The following is a 19,693-nucleotide window of genomic DNA, read 5'->3' as shown; positions in this document are numbered from 1 at the left end:
TTTTTGTCTCCATGTATTCTTTTATTTCCTCTTTTGATATCTTGGTTGATCCATTCATCATTTAGTAGCCTGTTACTTAGCCTCCATGTCTTTGTGGTTTTTCCCAGATTTTTTCTTATGGTTGATTTCTAGTTTCATGGCATTGTGGTGAGAAAAGATGCTTGGTATTACTTTGATCTTTTCGAATTTGTTGAGACTTGTTTTGTGGCCCAGTATGTGATCTATTCTGGAGAACACTTGAAAAGAATGTGTACTCTGCTGTTTTAGGATGAAATGTTCTGAATATATCTGTTAGAGCCATCTGTCCAATATGTCATTCAAAACCACTATTTCCTTACTGATTTTCTGTTTGGATGATCTATCCATTGTTGTAAGTGGGGTGTTAAAGTCCCCTACTATTATTGTATTACTACCGATTACTTTGTTTGTAATTAACTGCTTTATGTAATTGGGTGGTCCTATGTTGGGTGGATAAATATTTACAATTGTTATATCTTCTTGTTGGTTTGTCCCCTATATGATTATATAGTGTCTTTCTTTGTCTCTTGTTACAGTCTTTGTTTTAAAGTCATTTTGTCCAATATAAGCATTGCTTCCTTGGCTTTCCACTTCCATTTGCATGATACATACTTTTCCATTTCTTCGATTTCAATCTGCAGATGTCATTAGGTCTGCAATGAGTCTCTTGTAGGCAACATACAAATGGGTCTTGTTTTTGTTTTTGTTTTTTTTAATCCATTCGGTCATCCTAAGTGTTTATATTGGAACATTTATTCCATTAGTGTTCAAAGTAATTATTGACAGATACGTATTTATTGCCATTTTGTTATATGTTTTATGATTGTTTTTATAGTTCTTCTCTGTTCCTTCTACAGCTCTCTTGTCTCACAGTTTGCTGGTTTTCTTTACTGGTATACTTGGGTTCTTTCTCTTTGTTCTTTACATGTCTGTTACTAGTTCTTGATTTATGGTCACCATTAAGTTTGTATCTACCATCTTCTGCATATAGCAGTCTCTGTTAAGTTGATGGTTACTTAAATTTGAACCCATTCTTTACTCCTCTCCCCTCCATATTTTAGGTTTATGGTGTCATACTTGGTGTCCTTTTATTTTTGTGAATTCCCTGGTTTTTATAGATATACTTGATTTTACTGCTTCTGTGTTTCCTACTGTTCTTCTACTAATGGTTTCTCCTTTCCACTCAAAGAGTCCCCTTTAACATTTCTTGTAGGGCTGGTTTAGTGGTCATGAATTCCTTTATGTTTGTTTGTCTGGGAAACTCTTTATCTCTCCTTCTATTCTGAATGGTAGCCTTGCTGGATAGAATCCTTTTGGCTGCCATTTTTTCCCTTTCAGCACTTTGAATATATCCTGCCATTCCTTTCTGGCCTGCAGAGTTTCTGCTCAAAAATCAGCTGATATCCTCATGGGGCTCCCCTTGTATGTGACTGCTGTCTTTTCTCTTGCTGCTTTTAAAATTCTCTCTTTCTCTCAATTTTTTGCCATTTTAATTACTGTGTGTCATGGTGTGGGAATCCTGAGGTTGATTTTGTTGTATGATCTCTCTGCCTCCTGGATCGGGATTTCTGTTTCCTCCCCCAGATTTGGGGAAATTTCAGCTGTTATTTCTTCAAATAAATTTTATGCCCCCTTTCCTCTTTTCTCCTTTTGGGATCCCTATAATGTGAATGTTATTACACTTGATGGTGTTGCCAAATTTCCTAAGTCTGTTTTCACCTATTCTTTTTCTCTCTCCTGTTCAGTTTGATTGCTTCCCATTAGTCTGTTCTCTAGGTCCCTGATCCATTCTTCTGCTTCCTCTAGTGTACTGTTTATTCCCTCTAGTGTATTTTCAGTCTAGTTATTGAGTTCTTCATCTCTGATTGATTCTTTGTTTTCTGCCTCGTTAGGAGTCTCACTGATACCCCTAACAACGTTTGCACAAGTCTGCCAGGAGGAGAACTGGGGTAGAGGCTGGTAGAGGGGATGTGTCCACAGGAGAACACGGGGGGCAGGGCACGCTGTTAGCAAGTTAGGTAGGGATTGTTGTGGCCTTGCTGTTTCCCATGGGTGTGTAGGCTGGGGGACAGGGGGAGGGAAATGACACCCACCAGCTCCTTTGTTCCTGGAGAAGTGTCTCTTGTCTCTCCAGCACAAGCTCTGAGATTAGTAAACAGATCCTCTCCCATAGGCCACAGGCAATTTGCAACCTGCTGCTTCTCTACTTTATGTCCAGGAGCTGGTTTGTTGTGCTGTCTCTTTAAGGGCAAGGACTCGGCCTCCTCTCTCCTCCCAGCTCTCCCAGAGCCTGTTGATTTTTAAAATTCTAGGTTTTAAGCCCTGCAGATTGTAAGAACTCCTGAAATTTGGCCCCTCCAGTTTTCAAAGCCAAATGATATGGGGTTTTGTCTTTCCCACGCAGGCTTCCTAGTCTAAGTCTGTTTCTCTTCCCTCTATGCACCTGTGGCACCCTGTGGGCAGTCCTGTGGTCCATTTACCTCCCAACTGCATCTCTGCCCTTCCTACCCTCTTTGATGTGGCCTCTTCTCTACCTTTACCGTGGAGAGTGTTCTGTCCTTTGTTTCATTTTCTGGGTTATTTACCCTGATGTGGCTGTTGCCTGTGAGGCAAGCTTATGGTCCCCTTACTCTGACATCTTCCCCAGAAGTCTGGCCTTCATGTCTTAACGGTCCCTGTGGTTATGCCTGCTTCCCAGGATTATTTCCTATTCAACCTGCTCCTGCCAAGAAATCCATTTCCTTCCAACGTGTGCACCTGAAAATGTTGTAGTTAGCATTTCGCTTGCTCTTATAAGTCTAACTGCTTCTTAATGTTCCCACTCGTTACTAAACCAGTGTTGTGTTTTTATTCCTCAGTACAGAACTACATCCTGCTGTTGCACGTAGCAAGACAAATTCACAGATTTGCCAACCTGCCCTGATTCAGAGAAGTTAGATGCCCCGTGAGCTTCCCTTTTATTTCAGGATTCGAAAATTGGATAAGCTCAAGTTTTTGGCTTTAACAATTTCATGTGAGAAGTTCAAGATCTATTATCCATGCTCTGAATGCCTTCTTCCTGATACCAGGAAAGTGAGGTCCAGCTTTAGGTGAATCTCAAATTTGCCAGATGATGGGGTATTGTATGAACAGCTAATTATTGTTATGTTAACAATGCCCGTGATGCAGGGACCATTCTTATCTTCATTTTACATGTAGGGAAACCGAGGCACAGGTTGACTTGTGTTTACCAAATGTGAGTCAGAAATAAACACAGAACACAGACTTATTTTTCTAAATGGCTGTATAGTTTTATCCTTGTCCTCTGCCTAAGGTGATTGAGTTTCTATTCAGGAAGAGCAGCATAAAATTTTCAGAAAGTTAATTTAAAGACAACCAGCGTACACAGCTACAGCAAAAACTGTAAAGGGGCAGAATTGCCCATAGAGTGTATGGACCTGGGGAAATTGTTTTTATGGGGATCCTGTCTACATAAGCAATTTGGGACTTCCTCAGATCAATGTTTTAGCACCATTCTGGTGACCCAATACTACATGATCCCACAAAAAATTAAACTCTTTACCACAAAGCTCTTCTGGAAACCAGGTTGGACCCCAGGTGGATGGGGGCTAGAACTCTTTGGGGCACCTGGTTGACCTTGGACCCCAGGTGTATGGGGGCTAGAACTCTTTGGGGCATCTGGTTGACCTTGTGCCCCAAGTGGAAAGAGGAACCAGCTGGTCTCAGCCACCAGAGGGGACCATGGGTTCCAGTAGCCAGAACCCATACAGGGCCCTGTGTGTGCTTGGAACACCCCACCCATAGGGCACTGCTGCTTCCAGGCCCTGGAAGCAGGGCTTGGAAAATCCCCAAGAAGGCAGTCCCGAGGCAGGGCCATGGTGTGGGAGAGTGGTCTGCAGAAGAGGACCTGAGGCGGGGATCTGGCTTCCCTGGGGATTCAGGGCAGCACTGACCAGTGGATGAAGTTTGAACAATATTAAGACTTAAATAGTGATTACTTGCAAACCTCTTGATAGCTAAAGTACCGAAGTAGGGAAAGAAAGCTGTTGTAAGGAGGAAGCCAGCTGGAAAGTTCTAGTATTTACAATATCTAATTCTGTTTGTGGGTTTGGTAAAAGAGTTTTTTTTTTTTTTTTTAATTGTGTAAAATGTTCAAGCAAAGAACTGCTTTTCCTTTCCAGTGACCAGCTCAGCCTGGTCTGGTCTGGGAATGTTCTGCTGGACTCTGTGAGCTGGCCCAAGGGGACACTCAATCTTCTTTATGTAGATGCTAGTTCTAAACAGGTGTAGAGACTGATTAGAACAGAGCTGCTATGATGGGCACAGGGAGAGAAATGGACGAACCCAGGATGACCTCATGGCTCCGTCACTTGGGGCACGTGGTGCCAAGCCCTACCTAGGGTTAGATATAAAACGGATCGTGTCTACCGCCTAGAACTGAGACGAGGACTGGACATAGTCAGGGTATCTGTACACACGGCAAAGTTCCTTACAGGAACTCCAACTGCAAAGGGTAAATTTGAGCAGCCTCTCTAGCGAAGAAAAGATACACCAACGCAGCCATTGCTTTCAACCGTTTTATTGCTAAACTATCATGATACAAGCCGTATAAAAATACTTTACATATAGCAAAAATAAACTACATTAAACTGGAGATTAAAAACGTTTTGCATAGGAATGTGATGTATTCAAACTTCTTTAACAGTCGAGATTTCAAAAAAAACCTAAGCCTTCCAGCACCGCCCATTGCAGAGAATTCTGTTTGTCGGAGAACTCACAGGGCACTGTCAACATTTTCTCCCCTTTGAGGGCTGCAGAGGCAATGGGGGTAAGGAAGCTTCTTCGACAAGATGCTCTGGAGGCTAAGTTTGTCCCAACCCCAGCTCTGTCTGCTTACACGGCCGCCATGCTGAAAACACCTCTCCACAGGGAACGGCTTTGTATCCAGTGCACCCAACCCCCCAGCCAGGAAGCTGCCAGGTGTTTGGTCTGCTAACAGGTGCATCAAGGCAGAATGCTCAGTGTTCCCAGCACTCCATCTCCTTTTCAGGGGGACTTGCTCAGGGACCATCTCCGAGGGAGGTTAGGATGTGCTGGGTACCTGCCAGGGTTATCCCTCCAAAAGCTGAGTGCAGGAAGGTTTATCCCAGCTCGTCAAGAATGTCACAACCCCCATGCCTCTTGTAAATGTGAACAAAATTGTTCATGTTTACAAAAAGCGGACCTCTGACAGCCTTTCGATTCTGAATGACAGAAGGCACTTGGAAAGTGTTTGACATGAAAATAAACATATTCAGTGACAATTAGAACACATCAGCTTCCAATCTGTCTACAAGGGACCGCTCCCACACTGGCCAAGGCTGGCTTCCTGAGACTGACGTCTTGGCTACTGGATGTAAACAAGAAAGGCCACATCAGTGCTTCCCAGCTTCTAGAAGAAATCAACCTGATTCATCTAGGGTGTGTCCCTGCTGGAAAACTCTGCAGGTCCTTTGGATAATGCACGGGGGAGGGGGGCTTATCTACCCGGATTTGGTTAGTTCTGTAAACAGGAGCCTGCACTTAGGGTTCTGTGAACAAGAACTCTTCCAGAATCCCATTATAATACAGGCAGTTTTGTTTTTAATTCAAAATCACCTACTAGGCTACTGCTGTGGGGGAATCTCAACACTTTACAATTCTCCTCTGTGACCAGATGAAGGCTCAGAGCTGAACTCTACATCCTCCCAAGCAAGCATCAGAGCGTTCCTTCTTCAGCAAAGCCATCCCCTGTCTCCAGGGACGCTGTCTTCTAAGACCCTGGTGACTGACAGGCTCGGAGCTGGGTTTTTGGCTTTTGTTTGCTTTGCCAGCATGAATCACACAGTTTCAAGAATACATCATTTCCCTTAGGGGGAAAAAAAATCAACATATGCAAAAAGAAACACCTGAAAAAGATTTCAACCATTTATAAATATTTTCTAATTCCAACAGAGGGTGTGTGTGATATTTTCAGGACCGATAAAAAGCATAAACATACAGGTAAGAAAATAAAATTTAATAACCTACTAATTTGGATCGCTCTTATATATTATGAAGCAGCAGTATTTTTGTACAAATACCAGAAGACTTGCAGACTTCGGAAATCTACTACATTCAGCAACACGGTAGATTTCTGTTGGTGGCGCTACCCATTTACCTTGGATGCAGCAAGTGCAAACCTCGACCTGAGATCCTTTCTATCACGTGCAACACACACATCTTTACCACTTAGACATCCTTATTTTTCTCCTTCTCTTAGAGGATCATATTGCCTCTTCCCAGACTGAAAATATTTCATGAGTGATTCCTCTTGGCAAAATTTCCTCCTGGCGTTTGTTACCGACCAAACTTCCTTGATCGCTGTCAGTTCCTAATACCCATCCTCTCGCCTGTTTAGGTCTCAAAACTAATGCTTTGGTTTCTCTGTCTTTTGTTATTTGGTATAGTTGTTTATGGACATGCTTCCTCTACTATCCAGCTAGGAGGTCTTAGAAAAAGCTTGTGTGTGCATTAGATGCGCGCGCACACACACACACACACACACACACACACACACACACACGTGTGTGTGTGTGTGTGTGTGTGTGTGTGTTAAAGACTGTCAACTAGCGGGACCCCCTTTTCATGGACAGAGTTGGAAGATCGATGGAAAACACGTTAGCCCTTGTTCGCCCCATCCAGGCACAACGAAGCAGGGAGACTTTGCTACAATAGCAGGAAGGCACTTGGGTAAAACATTCAGATAACTGAGGAAAGGCCAAATTCCCTCATGTGCAAAAAAAAAAAAAAAAAAGAAAAGAAAAAGGTTAAGGTTCCCAGCCAGGTCAAGGGAGAACAGATCACTCACCAAACACTTTAACTCTTCCCCAGGGAAGTCAATATTGCTGGAGAGAAACTGCTTTATGTGAAGCTGCTGGTGTAAGGAAACTTTTATTAATTAGGAAGAATTTCACATCCCAGAAGTTCTGCAACAGCGGTCAGGCTCTTACTGGCATTTTGTATAAAAGAAGGATTTTGCCAAACTTTGGGCTTGAAGAGCGGCCCCCCCCCTGTTGTTGGGGAAGATAAATGCTAGGTCTCCACGGAAAGGTGGAGGGTTCTCATCCACTCTCCGCAGCACCAGACCCTCCGGGCCGTAGTCCCCAAGCCTCATGCTCCTGGCCATGCCGTGGGGAAGGTTTCATCTCTGTGTCACCTTGACAAGGAAGCCGGGACTCCAAAAACCCACAGCAAGCCTTTAAAGGCTGTGATTCTCCTCCTAGGCTTCTACCTAGCCGAGCTGACTGAGAAATCCCCAAGGAGAGCCTTTGGAAGAGTGGTAGGAATATTTATGTTCTGTGTGGATGACCGGGGAGCAAGCGGAGTGGCCGAAAACGAAGCCCTGGCTTGTCCCAGGGCGTCCCCAGGAAGGTAAACAGGAACACATCTGTGCGATGAGAAACTCCCCTGCGGAGAACTTTGAGAGTTTTAGGTGTTTGCAAAAACTGCACCAAAGGAGGAAGACTCTGGAGGACTTGGTGTGTGCAGTAGAGACAATGGGGAAGAAAACTCCCCCATACACCCCTTCGGGGACGCTCCTTCCGACTGAGGGAGGCACGCGGGTTGATTCTCTTCGGCGCAGATAAAGCGGCTAATACAGACAGGTGTCTTGGGATGGAGGGGCGCTGGAGATGGGTTTGGGTAAAAAAAAAAAAAAAATAACCAGTGAACTTGGGGCCAAAGCCCGAGCTTGCTGTCCTACTCGCAGGCTAGGCCACAGAGGGAGTTCAAGCCTGGTCATGGGGGAACCCACTTAGAGAAATACTCAGGCCTGCCCACCGCTTGCCTCGTTTCACACTTCACAAAAATCCCTGCACCGTTTTCGTGGTTTTTTTGGTTTTTGGTTTTTTTTTTTTTTTCCCCCTTTGGTTGCTGTAGCTCTTCTGGGATTCCTTCTCACAATTCAATGCACATGCTTGAGCTCTTCTTCACCTGTTCAAGGAAAAGCGCTCTGGCCACCAGGAGAAAGCAAGTGAGGCTAGCAGAAAGCCCTCGGCCTGCGGAGGCCGGTGCTCGCGCCGCGGGCCGGGGTCCCTGCTCCAGGCCCGCCGCTCTCTGCAGGGGTGAGGAGCAGCGGGCCCAGAGAGCTCCCCCAATCCAGCCACCTCGGGCTGGCTCTCGGAAGCGGAGACAAAAGTAACAAACGTGGACACGTGTCATAACTTAAGGCTGAGTTTTAACCGGTCATTTGGTGTGGGCCAGACAGTCTTGCTTCAGAATGAGGAAACTGACCAATAAGGGTTCAGCCGTGGCCCGACCATGGCCGGGACCAGGCGGTCCCTAAGGAGGACGGTCCGGCTTCTGTTTTTTCTTCAGCCCGGACGCCAGGCCCGCTCGGGTCACGTTCCTTGGGTGGCTCTGTTTGAAAGCTCCTTTCCTTCAAAAGGTACAGGAGCTGTATCTGTGACCTGGAAAAATGAACGCAGGGCTGGGGTTTAATCACGGGGGCCCACATCTTCCATCCCCCAGCCCAGCCCACACCCCAAGCTCTGGTCACTCCGTTCTCGGGCCGGTCCGGCGTGCTGTCTTGTGTGTTTTGCTCAGCAGGCACTTAAGGTTTTTGGATGGGACACCAGGAAAGTCAACCGAGATGCTCTCTGGGATTTAAACCCCAAATCAAAAGGCAGAGTGTTCTCTCTGGTGTTTTACACAGAGAGGTGGCGAGCTCCTTAATCGAGAGTCAGCTTTCTGCCAGGACCTCGTCCCGCGCATGGCCTCCGGGCCAGGAGATGTACAGTAAAGGAAACAGAAGGTGAGGGCAGTGGAAGGCTCCCAGGGGTCAGATACGGAAGGTGTCTTGCTAATGGCATCTTCTACGTCTGATTTCTGGCGGGAGGTCCTGAAAACTCCTTCCTGATAATTTCATTAACTACAAAAGAACAGAGAGAGAGAAAGAGAGAGAGAAGGGGCGAGTGAGCGGGCACCAACAACACGGATCAGCTTAGCTTTTCTAGAACCGGAACAAGGGGGCTGCTTTTTAAAACACGCTTTTGTTCTGATAATGCATCTGATGGTTTTTAACCTAAGAAATGCTTTCCTCTGCTCTTTTTTCTGGAGGATGATATTTTGTGCTAGAGGGGTTTGTGAAGGTAACTTTAAACATCCTGGCAGAGATGGTGCTGGGCCGGAGGGCAGGTGCTAAGTGTGTCCCGTCTCTCTGGTGACTCCCAAACCCCTTCCACTATTACAGCGTCCAGAAAAGCCCTACTACATGACTCAACCCTAGTTGACCCCCAGAGCGTATGGTTCTCAGAAGAGGGGCCTTTCCACAGACAGCAGATGGGAATACCAAAACGACCAGCCATTGTGTAGACAAAATCTCTCTCCGCACAACCAGGAATTCCTCCCCGCAACACACACACTAGTGAAGGATCACACTGTGAGTCTTCCGAAGGGGAAAATGTCCTCTGAGGGGTCTGGAAAATTCGGCCACCCCCTCCCCCTAGCAGGGACCCAGGAATGGGATGCCAGCCCCTGGTATCAAGAACCTGGCTATCTTCTCCCATCTTGGTGCCTTATCCAGGGCTGTGGTCCCTGGAAGAAAGGCAGTAAGGTCTTAATAGGGGGCAGCTGGCAAAAAGGCTTCCTTCGGCTTTCTTGGTAAAAGTTGCTGTCAGTGGCATCCCAGACCCAAGGCAGAGGTGTGTGTCCACTGTGGTTTGTGCAGTGGGATGGGTTGACTGGTCCCAGGGGCAGGAGAGGAGGGAGGGAGACCCCTTTTGGGTGCCACGGAAGGTCTCCCAAGTTCTCCCGCAGCCCCTCCCTGGCCTCCTCAACCTGCGGGTTTCATCTTTGCTTTTGTCTCTAACCGTTGAGATGTGCTCAAACTCTCCCCATGTTCAAGCTGAGCCCTCCAAGGTCCAGTGTCCTTTCCCAGAAACCCCCACATGGATGAGCCCACAGGCCCCAAGGAGGAGGCATGTGCAAACGCCAGAGGCAGTGGCATTGAGCCGCAGCAGCGTGTCTGAGCCTCAGCTCCCGAGCTCTGACAGCATGTCTTGACCTCTCTGGGCCCGTGCCTTGCACTTCCCAGGGGAGCAAACAACCCGTGCACACCGTTCAGTCCCCGTGAGGCACGGAGGTTCGTGCAAACTCCTCGCGTCCGCCTGGTCAGTGGTGTTCAGCTGCTGTTGCCTATGATCGGGATAGGCCCAGGCTCTGGGTCGGGCTCTGAATGAGTACTTTGCCCTGCAGGCCTCCTTTTGTGCTAGAAACTAGTCAAGCACACGCTCTGTTGTTCAGACACAAGGTGGGAGTCTGGGCTCTGGAGCCCACTAGCCAGGGTTCGCATCTCACCTCTACCGCCTCATCACTTGCTGAACCTTGCCTCAGTCTCCCCATCTGTAAACCATGTACAAAACCATCCCCCCTTCCTTCCAGGGGTGTGGAGGAGCTTGGATAAGCTAATGCAAGTGCGGAAATGATCACCATGCCTAGTATGGCGGTGTTCACAGTATGGTGTGCGTTATATCTACACCTTCGACATGCTGTTTTTGTGTCTGTTAGAACTGCAAACTGTGGAAGTGGATTCATTAGTAGCAACTCCGAGGATGAATTCATAGGCAGCAAACCAACATTCAGTGGGCACTTACTGTATACCAGGCACCAGCCTGGCTGACTCCCAGGGGCCCTCAGGCAGGAACCCCACGAAGGAACCCGCCCTCGTGCGCACCCCGCCAGGGCCTGGACTGCCCAGAGGCCTTTGTGCAGCAGGGCCCGGAGGCAGCAGTGAAAGCAGAATGGGAGGGGGCAGTGTGGCTTCACTCGGAGCTTTTCAAAGCCCGGATTCTGAAGGGCTTCCTGTTTTCTCAATCTAGGAAACCAGAGGAGTCAATCCCTCATGGAAACTTTCCATCGCCCTGGCTTTCTAAAAATAGCTGGGAGGCAGCAGTGTTGGCACCAGGACCCTCGCTAAAGGGTCGTTTCCCTCCTCAGAAGGCAGAGGCCGGGGCTGGGGCCCAGGAGAGGATGGAAGGTAGGAGACGCGGCCAGCAGGCCCACGCGGCCTTCCCCTCCTGCCTTCTGAAGGCAACTTCCAGGTAGAAGCTAATAGTGGCGTCTGGAAAAGCTATGGACACGGTGCACTCAGACCTTCATGGGGTTGGGGTTGGGGGCAGGGAGGGAGCTGTGCACTCCAGCCCCTAAGGGAGGCCTTGAACCCCACAAAAACCTCTCTGGGTAGAGGAACCTTCGCTTGCTGAAACCTCAGAGTGTGCTCCCCTGGCTGTGAACAAGGAGAGAAAGTTCCACAGCAGAAGAACCTGCTGGGCTCACCACCGCGGCAACGCAGCCCCGTGGGTCTGGGAGCCTGGAGGGTTTCTTTCTTCTCCACCACTTCCTCCAGAGCCTGGTGTCCTACCTGTAGGAGGTCTCCCCTTCACAGCCAAGGGTAGTGGAAGAGTGAGTGAGGCCACCCTGCCCTTTGAATTGATGCCCCGGTGCCCACCATGAAACCCCTCCTTGGTCTTTCCCCAGCTTCTGTCCTTTAGGGGGAAGAGGGTCTCTAGGCTCAGCCCTGTAGCACGTCATGCTCGGGCTTTGGTCTCACTCCCTTGCTCTGTCCTCTTAAGGTCTCCCTCATGCAAAAACCCTGCTCTGGGCCCCACCTGCTCTCTTAGGGGCCCTGCAACGCCAGCTCCCTGTACCCTGGCTGGCCATTGGGTTTTCACCTGCTCACTAGGCCTCTGCCCTGGCTGTCTCCCTTGCCACCTCTAATGCCTTTTTCCACACTCCTTCATTCAAGGCTCTGTTCCCCCTCCTCCAGGAAGGCTGCCTGGGCACGCTGCAGTGCACACCCAGAGTCCCGCCCAGTTTCACTCTCCCTCTATCTTCTGTAGTCATTGGTTCCTCCAATTCACCAGCTAGTGCTTTGGCTGTGGTCTTGTTCCCCACTGAGTCTTCAGCTTTTAAGCAGGACATCAGGACAGAGGAAGTGCTCACTGACACTTCATGAGAAAGAGGAAGCTCAGGGGGATTAAGTAGCCTCAGGTCCTACTGACAGCTCTGGGCTGGGCCCCAGCTCTGACTGAGGTCTGAGTGCCAGGCTGTGGGTCAGTGCTCTGCATTTTTTTCATCTGGTAAATGTTTGAAGCAACTCTTCTATGCCAGCCTCTGTATCTTTCCTCCCACTTCTTCTCAAACTGGGCCATGTGCATTTCTGCAACTACCCCCTCTCCTTGTCCCAGCCCTGACTTCCCTCCTGCCCCTGTTTCAACGCCACCTTTTCATGGGAGCCATCTCCTGCTCCCACCCTCGGGCCCTCACTCCCTCCAAAAGCAAATACTGAATTCTCCAAATGCCTTGCTTACATATTCCTGGGCCAGGTTATCTGAGTTCCCTGTATCTCCACAGTGTTCTGGATAGCACCATGCACACAGCAGGCACCTAATGCATGCATCTCATTTCCACCCCCCACTCCCACCCCCAGGGATCCTGCATCATCAGCCTAGGTCACTTGGTTTGGGGAAGCACATTTTCCTCTGTCACCTTATTGACAAATGGGTTGCCTGTCTATTACTTATCTGGAGCCTTTTCTCTACAAAAGAATATAAGCCATTCATATTTAATGGAAGCTAACCATGTGGCAAGCACCGTAATAAATGCCAAGTTTTCCTTATACCAAACCCAGTAATCCTATCCTTGTTCTACAGATGGAGATAGGCAATCACCAGCCATGCTAAGTGACGGCATCAGAATTTGAACTCGGGACCCATGTATTAACCTCAACGCTGTACAGCTACACAACTGATGAAGATGCTGTGCTATTAAGTTCAGGAGTCATCACCTTCACCTTTCCTCCGTGGCCCTGGGGTCCTCCGTGTCCGGAAAAGGTAAAGGCAGCCTCTGCTAAGTTAACAGCCGCAAAGGCCAAGTGCCGGGTGGTTAAGGTGGTCACGGAGTATCACTTTCTCAGAACACAATTGAGGCCAATGGTGCTGACTCTACCACAAGCTCCCCTGACCTTTTATCACCCTCTGAGTGAGGGCTGTGCTGAAAACACTGATGGATGTGGGTTCCACCTCAGGATGATTTCTAAGCCTGACACCTGAGGCTAAAACCAGACAGGAAAAGATGGACAGATGTATAATTATAACAATACTTACATCTTTCTCTTTAAAACTCAAAAAAAAAAAAAAAAAACAAAACCTGGTAGCATAATAAGAAAAATATAACTATTCTAATAACATGGCTATAGGCAAAAAAAAGTAGACGAGGGACCACCAAGCCTTGTCTATCAAGGGCCAGACAAAACTGTTCTCCGAGCCCTGGGCCAGGCGGCCCCTTGCTCAACTGCTCAGCTCTGCTGCTGTGGTGTGAAAGCCGCCACAGACAGCATTTGTGAGCAAATGGACGTGTCCGTGTGCTGATAAAACTTTATTAAACCGTAACAGGCTGGGGGGGCCAGATTTGAACAGACCAATTACCAACTGGCCAGAGACTTCGTGTACCAGCCCCTCGTCCATACCCATGGCAGAGAAGAACAGGGAAGTGGTGTTTCCTTCACCTGCTTTTGGGGAGTGGCAACTGCAGAAGTCAATGCCTCCTACTGGTGAGGCTCATCCAATTTTTCTAGGAGTTTATTTCTAAAAACCTGGGTTTCTGTTAGCATCCCACTCTGCCCTAGGAATTTTCTGGTTCACTTGAAGGGGACACTTGCATGCCGACTTCCTCCTCTCAGCTGAGCGCAGAGGTGCTCAAGCATCACCTTCCAGAAGAATGCTCAGACTTGCATACGGAAAACCACGCCGATCTACAGTAGATCTAATTTAAAGGGCTGTGAGGAGTCCTTTTGACTCTAGGCCTTGCCCCCTTAATTGCTGAGTTTGGAACTTCATCACCTGAGAAAGCAACAACAGGAAGGAGTGGACAGACCCCATCCTGCTTCTCTCCCAAACCTCAAGCATGTGTTCTAAAATCTGGTTAGATCACGTGAGTGCCCACGAGTCTGGGGCCGGCCACAAAGGCCACAGCCAGAAAGACGCTCCTGGGGCTTGGATGGGAACGGGGGCGGGGGGGGGGGGGGGGGGCTGCGTCCTCCAAGGCCCTGACAGGTACAGCCCCGCCCCCACCCCCATCCCCCAGCGCTTCACCGTCTTCACTCCCCAGACCCAGGCTTGGGGCAAGAAGGCAGAAGCAGAAAGCACGGGAGTTGTGCCCTGTCTTGTCCCAGCTGCTGGTGGGGAAAGTGGCTTGGACAGCCGAGCGTGAACTCCAGGCCCGTTTTCCCCACTAGCATGTGGAAAGGGGCTCGGAAAGAAAGGCAGCTGGTGGCCTTGCCCTGGGACTTCAATATCAAAACGGATGATCAGTCCTCTGAGAAGAAAACTCTCCCCAGGCTCTGCGTTTCGCTTGCTAAGCAACTTCCCAGCCACCGAGGCCTGCTCTGCGGGCACTTGGGAACAGTGAAGAACTTTCTGCAGGGGCCAGGCCAGACGTTAGAGGCTCAGTGACAAAGACCAAAAAACCCTTGACAGGCCTGAAGCCCAAAGCTATGGGTGGCGTGCGCGGTGGTAAATCCCCCTGGGGCCCTGACCATGCAAGCCAGCCTGCCGCAGTTCCGAGGCCCCCGTAAGGTCAGAAGCATCGTGAGGTGCTAATACCAGGGAGGGGAGAAGCACATGCAAAAGGCCCTTGAAGAACTTTGGTTAAGTGGCTTGTGACAGTGTCTGATAGTCCCTGCTGGGGATCGTGCCAGGGCTACACCCCCTTCCCCCTGGCCCCTTTCGTGCTGCTCCTGGGAAGGGCTAGGATCTCTGCAGAGCCAACCCTCCGGGCAACAGGATTCTGGGGACCCCCCACCTCTTCCAAGCCCTCTGTAAACACAGTAAAATTCAGCAGTGTGCTGCTGCTCATTGGGGCCTTGGTGGAAGGAGCCCACTTTCTCTGACAAACAGGCCGTTCAAAAGCCACAGCCCAGGGAGCCGGGGAGAGGTCAGGAGGCCTGTAACCCCCCTGAGCCCACGGGCTGACTTCTGGGGAGGGCTCACCACACGCAGGCCACCGGGTGTGCGGGTTCTACCCAGAATGATAGAGGCTCCGGTCACAGCAGTGACATCTCCACAGCAGAGGGGCAGAAAGTGGAGCATCGGGCCTTACTGACCCACGGGGGCCTCCTGGGCCCTGGGCCGTGGAGTCTGCAGTGGCTCCCAGGCTCTTCTCTGCAGGCCCAGAATCCCGACTCCCTGGAGGGAGGTCGAATGCGGGAGGCTAGCTCAGGGGCGCTTCTGGGTTCTGCTGGGGTCGGTGGGAAAACCCCTCCACCTCGGACCAAGCACAGCAGCCGTGGAGAGCAGCTTACAGGCTCCTCTGCCCTGCCTGGCTTCCCTTGGTCCCCAGCGCAGAACGCCCGTCCTCTGACACACAGTCTGACTTAACCAGATCCACCAGGCAAAGCTGCACAAAACCAAAACAGAGCTGGTCCCCCACAGAGCATGACTGACTGTTTAAATATAGGAGCAGGACCTGGCTGTGCGCTTCCTGGCAGAGGCGGAGGCGACCCCTGGGAGAACAGCAAATTCCCAGAGCCTCATCCCCACCTCCCCACCCCAACGTGGATACTCCAACCTCCCAGACAGTCTTAGGAAAGTCCCCCAGGGGTGTCCCCTTACGGTGGGGGGGGGGGTGTCCAGCCCTTAAGAGCAGGAAGTGTGGTGTCTATGAGGACGGTTGGAAAAGTTTTCTTCTACAAGTATTTCAAGTTAAGGAAACACACAGCTGGAAAACAAAAGGAGAAGCAGAAGATGTCAATTACCTTTAACTTTGATTTCTTGGATCAAAGATCACAGTCATTCTGTTTCATAATATGTTTTGTATCCAGCTAAGGTGTGTGTCTATCAGCTCTGAAAAAGATTTGCAAAACCATTTTTGAGAAGAAAAAAAAAATCACCTTTGATCTCTATCATGCTTCTAACTCATGTTAATATCATCCATGGAATGAGTAGCAACCCTTGGCCAAGGACCACTGAACCCAGGACAGAACTGAACCCTCTGGCTGTAGTTTAAGCCCACATTCTGCATCATCTTAACAACTGTGCCAGAATTAACCCCAAACCAGTGTTCAGAGGCCCTGAGAGGAGGGACTTGGTGCAAAGAAAGGAAGGTCTCCGAGATCAATGGGCATCAGCAAGCGTTATGCAGGTTTTCTTTCTTCTAAGCTACCCGAAACAGCCCTGGTGCCTCCCTAGCCGAGCGTTGCAAATCAGGGACAACCAAAGAGGTAACGTTTTAAAACTCTAGCTTCTGCAGTCAAAGGAAAAATCAGCATTTCATGAAAAATCTACTCAAAAGTAATCCTCCTTCAGTCTTTTCTATATGCTAAACTGGAACCCTGGTTCCTTCCTACAAGTGATCTAACCCCAGTGTGCATGCGAATTCATCAGACTGCACATTTTCTTCCTTTTTTTTTTTTTTTTTTTGGTTTATGATGAGAAAAAGTTACTATTTTTATTGCTCCTACCCAGTCCGAGCGCTGAAGACCCTTACAAAGGGCTCGTGAGCTATCTACATTTCAAGCCATTCTCTTAGATCAGATTTTCTCTTCAATTTCAATAGGTCATACACTCCCCTCTACCATCCCCTTTAAATGGACAAAGTCCAAGGCCAGGGTCCGTTTTGAGTTCCTGCAGTTGGAAACCTTTCCTGGGATTAATTTCTTACAGGGAGTGACCCAGCCTTCACTAGATAGAGCTTCATCAGCGTCAGGAGGTAAACCAGGATGCTCTTTGGATCTCCACGAAATGCCCCCTTCAAGGGAGCTCACTGAATCAGGAAAGCTTTCCAGCGGTGCTGCAGCTAACGCCTGACCCCCCGGTGCTGGGCTCCAGCAGGGTCTGCTGGGGGTTAGGCACAGGACCACCAACCAGCTCACCTCTCCTCCTCTGTAAACACGGCTTGCACCCTGCATTTCAGGCCATCTCCTGAAGCCAAAGGCCCACTCCCCCAATTCCGGGTGCCCGCGGCCCTACTGCAGCTTCCTCACTCCACTTTCCTCTCCACTCCACAGTGGCTTATACCAAACCCAAGAGCTGAAGGCCCTGTCAGGCCATTCTCTCGGGGCCTTAAAATACCACCTGTATCCTGACAAATCAATGTTTTCAGCCCCAGACCTCACCCTTGAAATCCAGGCTCAAACCTCTAACTGCCCACCAGGCAGCTCAAACTGAACACGGCCAAAGCCAATCTCCTGCTCCTCGTCCCCCCACCCCCCCAAGCCCCCGCCCCGTAACCCTATACCACTTGTTCCCATCATAGGAAACCTTCTCCCTTCTTCCGGTTGTTCAGGCCAATCTTGGTCACAACCCACATCCCTCCATATGCAAATGCTTCTGGATTTACCCTCGAAATCTATCCGGAAACCAGCAGCCTCTACCACCTCCTGTCTCCATTGCTCCATTGGCCCCTCCCCTGCCTCCCTGAGCCTGGGCTGGGACTCCTGGTCTCTGCCCACAGCGGGTGGGCCTGTTGGCCTTCAAGGGAGAGCAAGGGGCTCTGTTGTTACTCCCAGAAAAACCAGCTCCAGGGTGCTACCGGGGCCAAGATGTGTTCACTCCGTCCATCTGCACCCACTCAGCACGGAGGAGGAATCAGGGCCATGCACAGGTCCAAAGTCATGTGCCTGGAGCCGTAAGCCAAATCTGGGGAGAACCCCAGGGACCATGCTCTTAAGACCAGCCAGCTGGTACCCAAGAAGCCAGCCCTGCTCTTTCTCCTTCCCGCTCCTCATCAAGAGTGTTCAGAGGCTTTGTAAGACATCAAACTAGTTTGCGGCCTTTTGAGGTGCAGCTTCCTGTTTAGTCATGAAGTTTCACTCTTTAATGGTCTGTTTCTTGGTGGAAGACAGAAGCGCCAAGAGGAGAGGAAGGGCCTGTTTCCATTCAACTAAGACCCCCAGACTCCGCTCAAGACCCAGATGCCCCCAACCCCTGGCCAGCTGTTCTCTCCTTCAGGCAGCTCTCCAGGTGCTTGCTTTACCTCTCCCGGCCCTCTCTGGGGAGTGCTGGTGGGATGCCCATTGCTCAGGTCAGGTTACTGAGGCACAGAAAGATGGAATAACTTGGCCAGGACCAGTGCCCTGCACTGGGCAGAGCTCGATAAGGCCTCTGCTTCAGGGACTAAAGTCCCAGGCTCCCTGCATGTGGAAGACCGTCTGGCTGCCCTGGGAGCTGGGCAAAAACGCAGACTGGCGTCAGTAGCCCTCAGAACCAAAGCGCTCTTCTGGCAGGGACATCCACGTCAGTCTCGTGGCCTCTCGTTGAGCCACACACGGGGATAAGAATGCCTCCCTGGGGGCGCCTGGGTGGCTCAGTGGGTTAAAGCCTCTGCCTTCAGCTCAGGTCATGACCCCAGGACCCTGGGATTGAGCCCCACATCCGGCTCTCTGCTCAGCAGGGAGCCTGCTTTCTCCTCTCTCTCTCTCTGCCTGCCTCTCTGCCTACTTGTGATCTCTGCCTGTCAAATAAATAAATAAAATCTTAAAAAAAAAATGCCTCCCTGGCAAGGTTGCTGTGTGGATTAAATGATATGTTCTGTCTGACTTATGCATAGGTATTTATAAACTCCACAACAGGGTCCCCTAAAGAAGAAAGATGGGAGAGTGAGAGGAGAGTATATGAAAGGAGATGGAGACCTGGCCTAACCATTCTCTCAGATAACCAAGAATGTGACTCTTATTTCCCTACATGGTTCAAGAGGAAGTAGGTTCTTTTGATCAGCATGACTGCTCTGGCCAGTTGTTAGTACTATGGAGGAGGACTGCAAGAGAGAAGGCCATGTTTAGAATTACCTGGCAAACATCAACAAACCCTCCCAAAGCCAAGGAGACGGCCCTCTGGTCCTCGAATCATTACTCCATTTTGTGGTCTTTCATGAGGCTACAGATAAAGACCGATGCAGTGATGTTGCATTTTTACAACACTAGGCACAAACTGGTAAATCATTCCGCTGGTGCTGTGGGTTAGACGATCATTGAGGATAGGGATTGGAAGTGCTTCACTGATTAATCAACGCTGGTAATTAACATGCAAGCCCATGGTATCAACAGATAAAATGCAAAAACAGATCCAAGAATCTGTTACCCTGACGAATCCTACAACTAGCATCTAGTCTCCTAAAAACACAGGCGTGCTTCTGTAAGTGCAGTGGAATCAGATGGGGAAAACCAGTGTGCATCTGTGTTGGGGAGCTGACAAGAATTAGAGACTGGTCTAAGGTGTATCCAGTTTGACGGTTCCACAATGAAAACACCGATGTCCCTCCCAACAGTAGAAATGACTACCGTCCTACCCATTTTCTACTTTTTCCAGGGTTCCACATGAGCTTACAATCTAGAGAAAAACAACATGGACTTTCTCTCGGCTAAGCTGCCCTACAAGGAAGGACTCACTGTAGAAACTCAGACCTGAGCTGGGTTTGCCCCTTCTGCCCAGTCCATTTCTCCAATTCAGCAAAACTGCTTCTGAGTTCAGGCTGCTACATTGCACCTCTACTGGCAAGCAACCACACAGCTTCTAAGGTAGCAACCACAGGCAGGAAAGCATTCTAAACAAACCCCCACTTGCTTCCTTGTCCCTCTGCCATTTCATCACGGCCTTGACCCCAAACCTCTGCTGCGAGGCAT

General features: G+C 49.5%; 1 protein-coding gene across 1 annotated transcript in view; it reads right to left on the bottom strand.

The window, feature by feature from the left end:
- Positions 1 to 6,585: 6,585 nt before the first annotated feature.
- LOC111141582 (nuclear factor of activated T-cells 2) overlaps positions 6,586 to 19,693 on the bottom strand; it is a 137,354-nt gene continuing 124,246 nt past the window's right edge. Inside the window, 1 exon segment of the mRNA XM_022494247.1 lies at positions 6,586 to 8,486. Coding sequence (XP_022349955.1) covers positions 8,458 to 8,486 — 29 coding nt within the window. The 3' untranslated portion in view covers positions 6,586 to 8,457.

The sequence above is a fragment of the Enhydra lutris genome, unplaced genomic scaffold, assembly GCF_002288905.1.
Source record: "Enhydra lutris kenyoni isolate GAN:26980312 unplaced genomic scaffold, ASM228890v2 scaffoldscaffold6, whole genome shotgun sequence".
Taxonomy (NCBI): Eukaryota; Metazoa; Chordata; class Mammalia; order Carnivora; family Mustelidae; genus Enhydra; species Enhydra lutris.
This window is presented reverse-complemented; position numbering and strand designations above follow the sequence as displayed.